At 49.1% G+C, this 14462-nt stretch overlaps 1 protein-coding gene across 1 annotated transcript in view; it reads left to right on the forward strand.

Annotated features, from left to right (window-relative positions):
• The window catches only part of CR1 (complement C3b/C4b receptor 1 (Knops blood group)), a gene marked incomplete at its 3' end in the record, with an annotated part of 37313 nt that overhangs the window by 20846 nt on the left and 2005 nt on the right, over nt 1-14462 (forward strand). The window contains exons 22-38 of the mRNA XM_006039042.1: nt 1020-1119; nt 1727-1812; nt 2523-2717; nt 4877-5059; nt 5661-5798; nt 6472-6651; nt 7163-7345; nt 7937-8059; nt 9232-9408; nt 10060-10155; nt 10442-10624; nt 11003-11179; nt 11599-11694; nt 11981-12163; nt 12604-12780; nt 13750-13926; nt 14346-14441. Of these exons, the coding sequence (XP_006039104.1) occupies nt 1020-1119; nt 1727-1812; nt 2523-2717; nt 4877-5059; nt 5661-5798; nt 6472-6651; nt 7163-7345; nt 7937-8059; nt 9232-9408; nt 10060-10155; nt 10442-10624; nt 11003-11179; nt 11599-11694; nt 11981-12163; nt 12604-12780; nt 13750-13926; nt 14346-14441 (2550 nt within the window). The remainder of the gene's footprint in view (nt 1-1019; nt 1120-1726; nt 1813-2522; nt 2718-4876; nt 5060-5660; nt 5799-6471; nt 6652-7162; nt 7346-7936; nt 8060-9231; nt 9409-10059; nt 10156-10441; nt 10625-11002; nt 11180-11598; nt 11695-11980; nt 12164-12603; nt 12781-13749; nt 13927-14345; nt 14442-14462) is intronic.

Genomic DNA, 14462 nt, shown 5'->3' on the forward strand with positions numbered 1-14462 from the left:
GAAGATGACTTCCAGCCCTGCGTTACTCCATTCTGCACAATAGTCTGACAGCTCGCAAAGTGAGACTTTTGCTGTGTATGGCCTGTCAAATACTTTGGGGAGCAATAGTCCAACTTCATGAGTCTGTCTCCTCATTCATTCTGCCTAGCGGTGTGTGAGACCATGGCCAAGTCACTCGCATGCAGAAAACGAAGAGCAGAGAGAGATGGGTGCCTCCTTTGATGAGGTTTCCTGTCTGTCTCAGTGAAATACTTGGGCCCTGTGGGAGGGACTGCTCTGTGGTTATATCAGTGGTTCCTTTAGACCTTTGTAAATGATAAATTTGTGATTCTCAGGCTAGAATAGGACTATTGGGATCATCTCATCTTTAGCTAGTGGTAACATACGACTGAAGACACAAGGGGCATGGAGACCCAGCTGGATTATGTAAAGCAGACAGCAATGTTTTGGGTGCATGAGTGAGAGACGGGGAGCCAGTCACTGTTTTAAGGACTGGCAGAATGTGTATAAGGCTTTTCATAGTGCCAGGCTGTTTGATGTCCCTGTTCCTGACATGCTTGTATTTTATGAATTAGCAAGTAGAAGTGGGCCTGATTTCTTGTATGTGCTTTCTTGGCTAGGTGGCTGTGGTGTCCCACCACGGTTAAGCTTTGCTGAACTAAAAAACAGTGATGAACCTCAGGATAACTTCCCCATTGGGACGACTGTCACCTACACTTGCCGGCCTGGATATGCAAAAATCCCAGGAATGTCCCTCAGTGTTACATGCCTTGACACTCAAATGTGGTCAGCAGCACCGGAGATCTGTAAAAGTAGGTTTTTGTCTCTGCTGTGAGATGCGTGTTGGTCAGTTAGCAGCGTGTTGCCAGTAAAATCACATCAATCAGCAGAGTCTCTGCCCTGCAAGATCCCCTCCTTGCAGGTGGCCTGAATGACGGGCAGTTCCTTATTCCAATTGTTGTACTTCTTGCATTGTGGCATTTCTGGAGAGAAGTCTCATACTAGCCTCCTTCTCTCAGGGAAATCGTGTGGGCACCCAGAAGAACCGAGGAATGGCAGAGTCATCATTGTAACGGATCTGCTGTTCGGTTCCACGGTGAACTACACTTGCGAGGAAGGGTGAGTTTCAAGCCTGAACTGATTGTTTGCATCTTGTTTGGGACAGTGCTGCACAATGCACTTTCCCCAGCTTGACCCCGACTTGCACCTACAGTTTATTCTTCCGCTGACCACAGCAGTGGAGCTACATCCACTGACGTCCCTGCGACCTGCATGGAACCAGGCATTGGGATCATCCTCTTGGCTTTTTTTTTTCCTCCACGTTTCATGCTTGTCATTTATTTTGCAAAGGCCACTGGGCATTGGGGCAGCTGAGGACTCTGCCAGGCACAAGACTCCATGTGGAAAAATGGTTTTGCCTACGGCTGGTCACAGCATGTTGAGGAGCGATGCAGTTGCATAGTGAGAAGGAAAATGGGCAAAGAAACAGGGTGGAAACTTAGATCTCAGTCTGGAAGTATACTATGGGGCCTCTAGGATTTTGTCCCAAGCATTAGCTGTTAAAAATGGCTGAGCTGGACTGAGCTGTCAGGAAACCCTCTCCCTTAGCATTATAGGTCAAAAGGAACGCGTGTTGTTGGCCATCTCCTGAAGATGGTAAAGGATGTGAGGGGTCAAAGCCAAGAAACTGGTGTCAGCTGCTAATCCTGTCTTTCTAACTCTCCAGGTACAAGCTGACCGGGATGCCTCTCAGGCGCTGTGAAATTTCTGGCCAGAGAGTTGCATGGAGCAGAAGTCCTCCTGAGTGTCAGCGTGAGTCAGTGACAGCTAGAGATTATCACGATTATCACCACACCTAGAGATTATCAGAACCATTTGTCACGGAGAAAATATTGATTTATTAAAAACCAGAGGCTTCCACTGGGGAAAGCGTTCTTCCCTCGGGGCTGGGATTTCTCTCTTTAATTTGGTTTGCAAAATGCTGCCAGAGGTCTTGATTGATCCCATGTGTGGAAAGGAAAATTATTGTGAGTTGAAAGCTCTGTGGGCTAAGAGCTGCGTGGGTTTTTTTATATCCAACTCCAGGAATCTCTCTGGCTAGGTGCTTGTGTAGCCTTACAATGGATATATTTCCTGATTGTACGTTCATAAAACTACATGCATGCAACTAATTGCTTGAAACGAACTATCTGTATTTCTCCTGGTAGTGTGCACATCAGCTCATAGTGCTCAAAGGAAATCCTGGCTTTTTCCAGACTCTGTAGAGATTAACAAGTAGATATGAAAAGCACATCTGAGAGAAGCAGCAGCCCCTTTCATGTTAGGGCCCTGTTTTAAGTTGATTTGGTGGCATATGTGGCTTTGATGTCCAAAAAGACATGAGTCAAATTAACAAGGCAGCATTCATTGTCAGCCTTGATCTTTTGAGTTGTTTCACCCAGGGCAAGTATCTTTATATCCCAGACCAAGGAGTTGCTTCTTTGCTCACACTGATTTTAGAGTTTCTTTCTCTGTCCCTCCAGGTATTGTGTGTCCATCACCTCCAGATATTCACAATGGGACACACAATGGCCACTTGTTGGAAGACTTCTCTTATGGGTCATCTATAAGGTACACGTGTGACCCTGGCCACCCGCTCAATGGAGAGAACTTTCTTTACTGCACAACCAAAGATGGACAAACTGGAGTGTGGAGCGGGCCAGCCCCTCGGTGTGGAGGTGGGTCTGTGTGTCTGCATTTGTGCTAGTTCGCAGTCCAACTCTGCTGCTTGTTGTCCGGACAGGCCAGGTTCTGAAAAACCAGCCTGTAGAAGAGGCCCATGGTTTGCTCTTTGTCTTCTTGTCCTTAGCCAGATCTTCCAAAGAAATCCCCAAGGTTTGTGTTGGACAGACGGAGTGGGCTGGGGAAGGGGGCAAAGATCTGGGGGGAGGGTACCGTGCATTTGATGCACGGGAATCTGAGCAAGGTCAGGAGAGAGGTGTGTAGTGCAGCCATTAAAGATTGTAGACCAACCCACGAGGCTAAATCATGCTCCACAGTAGAAGAACTCTGGCTTTTGCTCTTCCTGCATCCTACTGCATTTGCACAAGAAAAATCTGCTTGTAGGGCAGACACCTTTTCCCTGCAAGCCCTGCACGTGCTGAAGTCTCCTGTCAACGAAAAACAGTTCCCTGAGTGTGGCTTACAGAGGCCGCTGGCTTGAGTACAGGACATCAAGCTAGTTGGGGTGATGCACTGAAGTGCAGCACTGTCCATCCTAGGACCTGGATGGGTATTTAAAAATGTCCTCATGTGACAAATTGCTTGGACCATGCCATAAGTATGAAGGCTGCAGGGCTGTATAGCCTCATGGGCTGGAGAGCCGGTGCTCCCTTATTGAGAGAAACCCTCTCTTTCTCAGAGGTGAGGTGTCCAGTCCCCCAAATCCAGAATGGAAGTGTATTCAGCATACAACAAGTGTACACGTATGGTGACACCGTGACCTTTGAGTGTGATCCCAGCTTCACCATGCATGGCCAAAGTTTAAGCCGGTGCCAGCCTGATGACTCGTGGGACCCACCTGTGCCCATTTGTGAACCGGGCAAGTATCAAAACTGTAACTTCTTAATTCAGAAGCTGACAGCTTGGGGGACCAGAATGGTCCCAAAGGAAAAGAGGATGCCTCGTGGGTGTAAAATGAACCTGGTGGGGGAAGAGGGTCATTCATACAAGTGCAGACTGATCTTTGACTTCCTTTTTTTGGTGCAACCACTGTGCTTCCCATAGTGCATTGAAAAGCCCTGGCTTCTGTCACTGCAGAGAAATGATCCGGTTGGCAGGGACACTGGGGCTTTTCTATGGGGTTTTCTTGCTTCTCTACTTAGAACTGAACTGGTCATTTTTTTTTCTTCTTCTGGTGATTTCTAGTGTCTGGGAATGGGAAGTGACTTTGAAAGAATTGGTCTGTCTGCAGCTTTTGCAGGTGTTTCTGCTTCCTCTGCTGAATCTTGCCATGAACTTGGAAGTTCTTTCAATACTGAGTGAACCGTCTAATAATTAGATAAGCTTTCCTCTAGCATTCAGAGGCAAATAATCAGGGAACTGATTAATTGTTTGCTGAGATACCTACCAGGTCTGCATAGAAAATGAGGGTTGGAAGGGACCTCAGGAGGTCACATCTAGTCCAACCCCCTGCTTTGGACCAGCCTCGGCTACATCATCCCAGACAAGGCTTTGTCTAGCCGGGTCTGGAAAACCTCCAAGGATGGAGACTCCACCACCCCTCTGGGTTACCTGTTCCAGTGCTTTGCTACCCTCCTAGTGAGAAATTCTTCCTAATATCTAACCTAAATTTTCCTTACTGCAACTTAAGATGATTGCACCTTGTTCTGTCATTTCCCACCACTGAGAACAGTGACTTTTGAGCTATATTTATTTGAATAATTATTTGTTAGAAGCAAACAAATTTGAGCTATATTTATTACAAATTAGAAGCAATTTGAAAAAAAAAGACATGCTTGCAGTGCAGAATACTAAATTATGGGCACCAAAATTGTCCGCTATGTATTGGATGGAAGTAGGAACATGACCAGTGAATAGCAGAGTACCACTGAGTTCATACTTGCCCTCACTAGGAAGTATTTTGGGCCTCCTGGCCTAAATCTAGGGGGACAGAGCTGCTTGTCAGCTGCAGGTAACTCTAAGCTCTGCCTTGATCATAGATCAGGAGCAGGAGAAAATGCCAAAAATATTCTCTTGGGAAGTGTACATCTGTTACAGGTGTTGAGTTTGATCTGTTTGCTGCATGATTTGCTGGCAGATGTTCTGGGGGTGCTTTGATTTGAGGTTTGCTTTCTACTGAGGCTTCTGTCCATGTATTATTTTCCTTTCCCTGTAGAGGTGCAGTGCTTCCCTGCTCCAACCATCACCAATGGGAAGCACGACAGCCAGGCTGTGGAAGCATTCACTAGTGGGATGTCTGTCAGCTACCAGTGTGACCCTGGCTACACTCTGATAGGGGAAGCACAGCTTCACTGTACAGCATCTGGAGCCTGGAGCCACCTTGCCCCTCGATGCGAAGGTGCGTTTGGGTGCTCTCAGCTTCTTCCTTCATGCTTGAGGTATGTCCATGATGTGGTATATTCTGCATAGACAGAAGGAGAACAAGAGGACTCGTTGATGCAGAAATATTGCACCCCTGAGAATGAGCCCTCCTGTGACTGCGAGAGGTGGCGCCTTAGTAGGGCAGAGGCAGTGCCAGTTTCTACAGTGGAGCTGTGCACTAACATCCTTGGGGTTGCAGTCCCTGAGTGCAAGTGGATCAGAGTGATGGGAAGAGGAGCAGCGTGGGAAATCTTTATGGAGAGAGTGTGAAAGCCTCTGAAGGTAACGGGTGTCCAGGCAGGTCCCACGCAAGTCGCTTTGTCAGCTAATGCAGCTCCAGTGGCCTCGACCTGAAACACGAGCACTGACGCTTGTTAGTAAAACAAGCAAGCATTGGCTTTGGTGCAGATGTGAAACATGCCTCAGTTAAAATGGGAAAATACTTATGTGGACCCTCTTCTTCCCAGACATACTGATGTGTTGTACACAGGACTATGATTTGCCTTCTTTGTCCCCAGACAGGACCTTTCCTTTAATGTTTTTGCTCCTCTCTTTTCCCCGCCCCACTCCACTTCCAGAGCCAAAGTGTCCTCCACCTCCTTCCATTGCCAATGGGAATCCCATTGACCAGGCCTTGGACGCCTTCAACCCAGGATCGGTTTTTCTGTACAGCTGTAAACCTGGCTATGCCCTTGTTGGGGTGACGTCTATTCAATGTATGGCATCCGGAGCCTGGAGCCGTCCCCTCCCTCGATGTACAGGTGTGTTTGTGATCTCTTTGCTAATGCCCATTGAGCCTCTGGGTGGGTTGGACATACAACAGGGAAGAGAACCTGAGACGAGCCACCAGCTGCATGACTGTCATGATTCAACCCCCAGTGAGACGTGCAAGGGCGGAGGTCCCTCCCGGGAAGGGGCGCTCCACCTGCCTCCAGGAAACCACCTCCCTTATCCCCCAGTGCAGCTGGATGATGCAGGTGCTGCAGCCATCTGTAAAGGTGGCAAGAAGGTGCAGTAGTGTAGAAATGCACTTGAAGTATGAATGGGTATGAAGTGACAGCTCTAAAGAGAGCAGATGCCTGATCAAACTCTAAAGCAATGATACTCAAGCAGGGTGCCATGGCGTGTTATCACTGTTAGGTGTGCAAACATGATTCACAAGAAAAACCCAGAGTTTTCACATTGCAGTCCCTACTGCTAAAACATTCTGCCCTTTTGAGGTCTTTTTGAACAGCCAATTGCTCCATTATTTTTGTCTAGTCAACAAAAAAAGAGAGAAAACTAAGAGCTGACATTATCTGAGGGGTGCTTCAAGTAGACTGAGAAGTGCCTTGAGCCTGAAAAGATTAAGGACTGAGCCTCACAGCTCCCTTACACTTTCACTTTCAGTTGTTGGCTGCAAAAACTTATATGTGGATAATGGAAGAGTAATGGGGTTCCAGGACATCTACAGACCTGGGGACATCATAGTAGTGGCCTGTGACCATGGTTACGTCTCAACCGGCGCCCAGGAGTCTCAGTGTCAATTTGGAGGCGAGTGGGACCCTCCAGTCGCCAACTGCGAAAAGGGTAGGTGTGCCTGAGTCTCTGATGGGCAGCCGAAGGGAGTCCTGTTGTGATGAGCTGTGTCTAGCAGGCTATCTATGGAAGGCAGATATACCCTAGCAGACCACATTCATATTTCAGATCAGATTTGTAGAGACAAAAACACTTTCCACTCCCCACCCTTCTTCCCCCTGTTACATGGGGCTTTCCCATCTCAAAGACCCCATAAGGAGTAAGGCCCTGGCTGTTTTGCCCACTGGCCACCTTCATGCCCATGTGAGGGAACCTCTGGGCAGGCCATAGCAAGCTGTGGATGGCCTCAAAGTGTGCAGTTCCTATGGGGAAGGCAGACTGTCTTCTGCAAATTACCCCTTCTTCATATCTGAGGCCCATGAAGAGAGAGAGCAGGAGGTTGTCTGGTTAGGTTGCATGTCTCAGTCTTCAGATGCATGGTCTCCATGTGCGCGCTGGAGACTTGCTTCTTGCAGATTAGCCTTAACAGCCTCTCTCTTTGGACTTTCTTTTCTCCCTTCAGTGCTGGAGTGTCCCCCTCCTCCTAATATTGCTAATGCAGAGCGCAGACACCAGGCCAAAGAGGCTTTCACCCCTGGGATGTCTGTAGAGTACTTCTGTGATGCTGAGTATTCCCTAGTCGCAGAGGGGTCCATTTTTTGCACGGCGGCTGGAACCTGGAGCCTCCCACTCCCTCTCTGCGAAGGTGCGCTTAGATGTTTTCCCTGGAGCCAAAGGAGGAGGCTCTTGGTGCTGAACTGACCTCAGGAACAGGCTCACCTGGGCAGCAAAATTCATATGGGGGAGATTAAACTTTCATTTAATTACAGCCAGCTTACATAGCCAAAAACCCAACTCTTCCTGACATGGCTTCCCCAGTATAGATTATTTTCTTTGGAAGGGATGATGGAAGCCACTTTTTTGCCAGTGTAATTGAGTCAGCACTAGGGCTTTTGCCAGTTCAGAAATGCCTGTAATGGTTTTGCCATCAGAACAGTGTCATAAATATATCTGAGGATTTTGGACCAAGTGCAACGGGCAGGTTCCAAAGCAGATGGTCCCTCACAGGGCACTGTGCAGCCAGCCCTGTTCTCTAACCTTGAGAGAAGAGATTTCAGGTGGGAGGATATGAAATTCTTGGGTTTTTTAGGTAAAATTCAGCACCACCCCCTCTACCCAGAGACTAGCAGGCAGCCAGGGTGGAGCACTGGCACCAGGTTCTTGAAGCAGAAACACCCCTTGACAAGCAGGCTGGCCCTTGTGCTCCAGCTCATGTTTCCTGTGACATCATTTTCAGTGATTCGGTGCACAAACCCCAAGATCCAGAATGGAAGGAAGCTGGATAGTCGTGGTCCCTTCTATAAGCCCTGGGACGTGGTGATGTTGGAATGCAATGCTGGATACAGCCTGAGTGGCAGGGGTGAGATCCAGTGTGGGGAGGATGGGGTCTGGGATCCCCCTGTCCCAACCTGCATTCTGGCAGGAATGATGGCTGCACAGTACAATGTTACTACCCATATGGTCATGTGTGGAGGCAGGAAAATGACCTAGCTTGGAGTCTGGGGTCAAGCTCAGATTAGAACAAGTTGAAATAGAAATATGTGTTTGGATGCCTTTAGCTTTCAACTCTACCTGTCACTCGGGGATGTGAAAACTTGTGTGCTCAGCCTCTCTGAAGTCCAGAGCTCAAGTGCCCCACTAGTGAGAGCTCGCTGTTTTAATATACCGGTAAAGTATCCTTTGAGATTCTCAAGACAACAAAGTTATGTGCAGTGTTGCAGGTTTTCCCCTCTTTGGGCTGGAGGCAGGTTTAGGTGTGGGTGAAGTTTACCTCCTCCTTGCATACTTCTAGTCAACAGTATAAAGATTCCTGTAATTTTGGCTAGGGACAGAAGTTACGCATAAACTGGTTTAAGTGATCGGAAACTGGTTTAAACCTGTAACAAAACAGAAGTTCAGTGCACATAAACTGCTTTAAAATGGCCAAAACTGGTTTAAGATAAACGTGGTTGGATGTAGTATCAGATTTAACTGATTTAGGTGAAACTAGTGTATGGAATTTCTGTCCCAGACCCCTTCCTCGTTCAAGTTAACTCACAGTCCCCCAGCATCCCAGGACGCTTTGCAGCCCTGGGCTATGCTGTCTGCTCCAGTGGAGCAGGGGCTGCCTCGTCCCTCTGCTCCCTAGCCTGCTTCCTGCCTGCATCCATCAGGCCATGGGGACCAGGGCGTGGGGGGGGGGTGGAGAACAGACCCCCGAGCCCCCCTAGCCAGGGTCTAGACAGCACATGGAGGAGGGAAAGTCCCTGCGGTGGGGCTTGTGATGGTAAACATGGGTCAGTGTATATACTAACAAGACTTGATAACTAGAGGAGGTAAAAGCTGTCTGGTGGTAGTGCTTAGAAGCCCCTGGAATGGATCAGAGGCCCCCAGTGATAGAGACTGTACAAACAGGCAAGAAAAAGATAGACCTAGCTCAGCAAGCAGCTATTCTAAACACAGGGGAGAAAAGATACTTCGTAGATTAGACAGATAATTGGTGATGAGAACAAGATTACTGTGAAGCCTTAATTATGCTTTCATGGTCTGCAGCTGGCTGTGAAATCCCAAAGCTTCATAATGGAAGAATCCTTGGATTAAAGCTTGTCTATGACCGCGGAGACAGCGTGACAGTGGAATGTGATCCAGGTTACACTGTGAAGGGCACCCATGTATCTCAGTGTCAGGTTGATGGGATGTGGGATCCTCCTGTTGCTGTCTGTGAAAAAGGTAAAGGAGCCTGAGTGTTTGATATGCAGTCAGCTGTGAGCGCCCTGTGATGAGCACTGTGTCACAACAGGCAACAACCCTGGGAATGTTTCTCAGATCTGCAAGGGGACTAGACTTAATCTGTCACATGGCTGATCCTTCCCACCTTCATTTGTGTAGTAACTTGTGTCTGCCTCTTCTTCAAAAAGAGCACAGAGGAAGCAATGCCTGGACTGCTTGTCTTCCCATTACACTATTCCTAAATCAATGGTGACCGTTGGTTATCAGAGAAGCATAATAAGATGAAAAAAGTGCCCCTTTTATTTAAAGTTCTTTCAACAATGAAGTGCACATTAAGGACCAAATCCAGTCCTACCATAAACAGACGCAAAATGAATCTATTACTATTATCATTAACGCAGGGAATTATTAACACAGGGAAGTGTTGGAGGGGGGAGTAAAGAGGGTAGAACTGCGATCTGATCATGATAGAGGATCAGAGGTAGGTGAATGGGATGGGGGGCAATAGGTGGGCAGTGTTCTTAGGGAACCGAGCTGAAGTCCCAGCCAGGAGCACTGGGTTGGCTTCTGTGCTTGCTGGGGGAATATTTCCTCATTTTTGAAATACCCGAAATGAGCCTTTTCAGGTCACACCGTCTTCCCTCCCTGCAGTGCGGCAGTGCCCCCTGCCACCAAATATCACTCACGCCGAGCACAGCAGCCAATATGTGGAAACATTCACCACGGGGATGTCTGTGAATTACAGCTGTGAGCAGGGCTACTCCCTGGTGGGAGAGGGATTAGTTAACTGCACAACATCTGGAGTCTGGAGCCTCCCACTCCCTCGCTGTGAAGGTGCGTTTGGGCTGTGTTTCCCAAAGGCTCAAGGAAGAGATTCTTAGGACTCTGTTGTAAGAATCAAAAGTCACAACTGTGCCCAGACACTAGCAGGCAGCCAGCGTGGGGCAGGAGGACCAGAGTCTGAGGCAGGAGACCCTCTGGCCAAGCGGGCTGCCCCTTCTGCCCCCACCGACATTTCACGTTTCATTTCCAGCTGTCACCTGCCCGAACCCAGAGATCCTGAATGGAAGAAACCTCGATGGCTGGACCGCCACCTACAGCCTTGGGGACAGCGTGAGGTTGGAATGCAGTGCTGGCTACAGCCTGAATGGCAGCCGTGAGATCGTGTGTGGGGAGGATGGGGCCTGGCATCCCCCTGTCCCAGTCTGCAGTCAGGGTAAGCTTAAATGCTGGAGTGGGGTTTGGGGGTGGGGTCAGAGCAGACTAAGGGGTAATATCTGATAATGGAGGACCTGGCTGCCCTCACCTTGTCAGTAATGCTCAGGTTGTTGCAAGGGAAAAGCGTCTGTAGAGAAATGTCTGCAGCGCCTTTGGACACGGCATAACCCTCTCTTCTCTGCTGCTTCAGTTTGCATTTGAAATTTGTTGTACGGTGGCACCAGCACCACTACGGCAGCTCCTCATGACCATGTGTTCTCAACTGGGGTGAATTTCCATGCTAAATTATAGCAGGGGATCAAGATTGGGTGGATTTAACAAGAATAGTGATGAGAACAAGGTAACGTGAGACTAATGACACTTTCCTGCTCTGCAGTTACCTGTGGCTCTCCAAAAGTGCAGAATGGAAAAGCAACTGGTACCAAACCTGTCCACAACCCCAGGGACACCGTGACAGTGCAATGTGATGCAGGTTACGCTGTAAACGGCACTCTCGAGTCTCAGTGCCAGGACGACGGCACGTGGGACCCTCCAGTCCTACTCTGTGAAAGGGGTAAGGACTGGGTTTATTCTGTGTCACTGAGCAGATTGTCACCCTCATTTTGGTAACAACTGGGGTCTACCTGTTTGAAAATGAGTGCTGAGGCCAGCCCTGACATCCGATGGAGACAGGTTCCCAAATTAATGATGAGTATCGTTTATCAGAGGAATATGGTGAAGTTAAAGTTGGGAAAAGTTGTAGGGTAGGATTTGGGGAGGGTAAGGTGGCATGGATGTGGTCTGTTATTGCTATACTGTCAGAGGTAAGTGGACGGGATGGCAGACTGTAGATGAATGGTGTTCCCAGAGAGCTGAGTTGAAGTCCCTGCAGGAGCATTGGGCTGGTGTTTGTGCTTACTGGGGGAATGTTTCCTGACTTTTGAAATACCTGAAATGAGCCTGTTCAGGTCACACTATCTTCCCTCCCTGCAGTGCGGCAGTGCCCCCTGCCACCAAATATCACTCACGCCGAGCACAGCAGCCAATATGTGGAAACATTCACCACGGGGATGTCTGTGAATTACAGCTGTGAGCAGGGCTACTCCCTGGTGGGAGAGGGATTAGTTAACTGCACAACATCTGGAGTCTGGAGCCTCCCGCTCCCTTGCTGTGAAGGTGCGTTTGGGCTGTGTTTCCCAAAGGCTCAAGGAAGAGATTCTTAGGACTCCGTTGTAAGAATCAAAAGTCACAACTGTGCCCAGACACTAGCAGGCAGCCAGCGTGGGGCAGGAGGACCAGAGTCTGAGGCAGGAGACCCTCTGGCCAAGCGGGCTGCCCCTTCTGCCCCCACCGACATTTCACGTTTCATTTCCAGCTGTCACCTGCCCGAACCCAGAGATCCTGAATGGAAGAAACCTCGATGGCTGGACCGCCACCTACAGCCTTGGGGACAGCGTGAGGTTGGAATGCAGTGCTGGCTACAGCCTGAATGGCAGCCGTGAGATCGTGTGTGGGGAGGATGGGGCCTGGCATCCCCCTGTCCCAGTCTGCAGTCAGGGTAAGCTTAAATGCTGGAGTGGGGTTGGGGGCAGATCAGACTGAGGGGTAATATCTGATAATGGAGGACCTGGCTGTCCTCAGTGAGTAATGCTCAGGTTGACATGGCTAGGTGTGGAGATGCAGGAACTTGCTAAAAATACACAAATGAAGAGAGGGAAACTGAGGTTGCTGCAAGGGAAAAGAGTCTATAGGGAAATACTTGCAGCACCTTTTGGGCACTGGCACGACCTCTCTTCTCCATTGCTTCAGTTTCCATTTAGAATTTGCCATATGGTGGCATCAGCACCATTATGGCAGCTGCTCCTTGTCATGCTGTTTGGCCTGGGGTAAGTTTCCATGCCAAATATAGAGGAGGATCAGAACCAGGTAGATTCAACAGGGAACTGGTGATGAGGATGAGGTAACCGAAGGCTTTAATGACACTTCCCTGGTCTGCAGTTACCTGTGGATCTCTGAAAGTCCAGAATGGAAAAGCAACTGGTACCAAACCTGTCCACAACCCCAGGGACACCGTGACAGTGGAATGTGATGCAGGTTACGCCGTGAACGGCACTCTCGAGTCTCGGTGCCAGGAGGACGGCACGTGGGACCCTCCAGTCCTGGTCTGTTTAAGGGGTAAGGACTGGCTGTACTCCATATCACTTGGCAGATTCCTGTCCTCATTTCAGTAACAATTTCAAAAAGAGCACTGCAGAAGTGAAGCCTGGCCAGCCTTGCTGCCTGGTTAGCCTCCCTCCTTAATTAGTGACTGTTGGTTATCAGTGGGACATGGAGAAGTTGATGGAAAATGGGTTGGAGGGGGAGAGTAAGGAGGAGCTATGCCCTCAATCTCTTTATAGCCATTCATGAATCAGTGAATGGGATGAGGGGACTGCCTCTTCTGCCCTAGCTTCTATTTCTCATGCTTCATTTTCAGTGGTCTTCTGCACAAACCCAGAAATCCCGAATGGAAGGAAACTAGCTGGTCATGGCCTTGTGTACAGACCTGGGGACCGTGTGCAGTTTGAATGCAGTGCTGGCTACAGCCTGAATGGCAGCCATGAGATCTGGTGTGGGGAGGATGGTGCCTGGGATCCCCCCCTCCCAGCCTGCAATCGGGGTAAGCTCGAATAGTGGTCAGTGACTGGTCAGCATGGGAGGTAATATCCAGCAGGGCCGTGTCCTGGCTGGGGGAGAAATACACAGTCTCAAATCCTGTGTTCAACTTCATGTGGGAAGGTGGAGAAACATTTCTACTGATCTGTGCAGCTTCATTTCTCTCTGCTCCTTGCTGTGAAAAGTGAACCCCTACTCTGCCCTGCCCCTCTGGCATGCAGAGCTCTGCTCCCACCATCTGCAGAGTGTCCTATGGCTGGATGTGCTCACAAAAATGTCAGGGAAACTTTATTTTGCTTCTAGGATAAGATATTTGAGCTTTTTAAGGGAGTGTCAGAGCACTAACATCACAGGCCCAGCTCCTTTGTGTGCTGAGTGAAGGGCTGACACTGCCTGTTGTCTCTGTCTCTTGTATATTCAAAGCGTGGTTTTTAGCGGTGTAATGTTGTCTCTGCAGCTGCTGCCATGACAAATGCACCTGTTCTGCAGTTACCTGTGGCTCTCCAAAAGTGCAGAATGGAAAAGCAACTGGTACCAAACCTGTCCACAACCCCAGGGACACCGTGACAGTGGAATGTGATGCAGGTTACGCCGTAAACGGCACTCTCGAGTCTCAGTGCCAGGACGACGGCACGTGGGACCCTCCAGTCCTACTCTGTGAAAGGGGTAAGGACTGGGTTTATTCTGTGTCACTGAGCAGATTGTCACCCTCATTTTGGTAACAACTGGGGTCTACCTGTTTGAAAAAGAGCACTGAGGCCAGCCCTGACATCCGATGGAGACAGGTTCCTAAATTAATGATGAGTATTGTTTATCAGAGGAATATGGCGAAGTTAATGTTGGGAAAAGTTGTAGGAGGGATTGGGGGACGGTAAGGTGGCATGGATGCAGTCTCTCAATTGCTATACACTCGGAGGTAAGTGGATGGGATGGGAGACTGTAGATGAATGGTGTTGTCAGAGAGCTGAGTTGAAGTCCCTGCAGGAGCATTGGGCTGGTGTCTGTGCTTACTGGGGGAACGTTTCCTGACTTTTAAAATATCCAAAATGAAACTGTTCAGGTCACACCATCTTCCCTCCCTGCAGTGCTGCAGTGCCCCCTGCCACCAAATATCACTCACGCCGAGCACAGCAGCCGAGACGTGGAAACATTCACCCCGGGGATGTCTGTGAATTACAGCTGTGAGCCAGGCTACTCCCTGG

Source organism: Alligator sinensis, unplaced genomic scaffold, assembly GCF_000455745.1.
Source record: "Alligator sinensis unplaced genomic scaffold, ASM45574v1 scaffold2180_1, whole genome shotgun sequence".
Lineage (NCBI taxonomy): Eukaryota > Metazoa > Chordata > Crocodylia > Alligatoridae > Alligator > Alligator sinensis.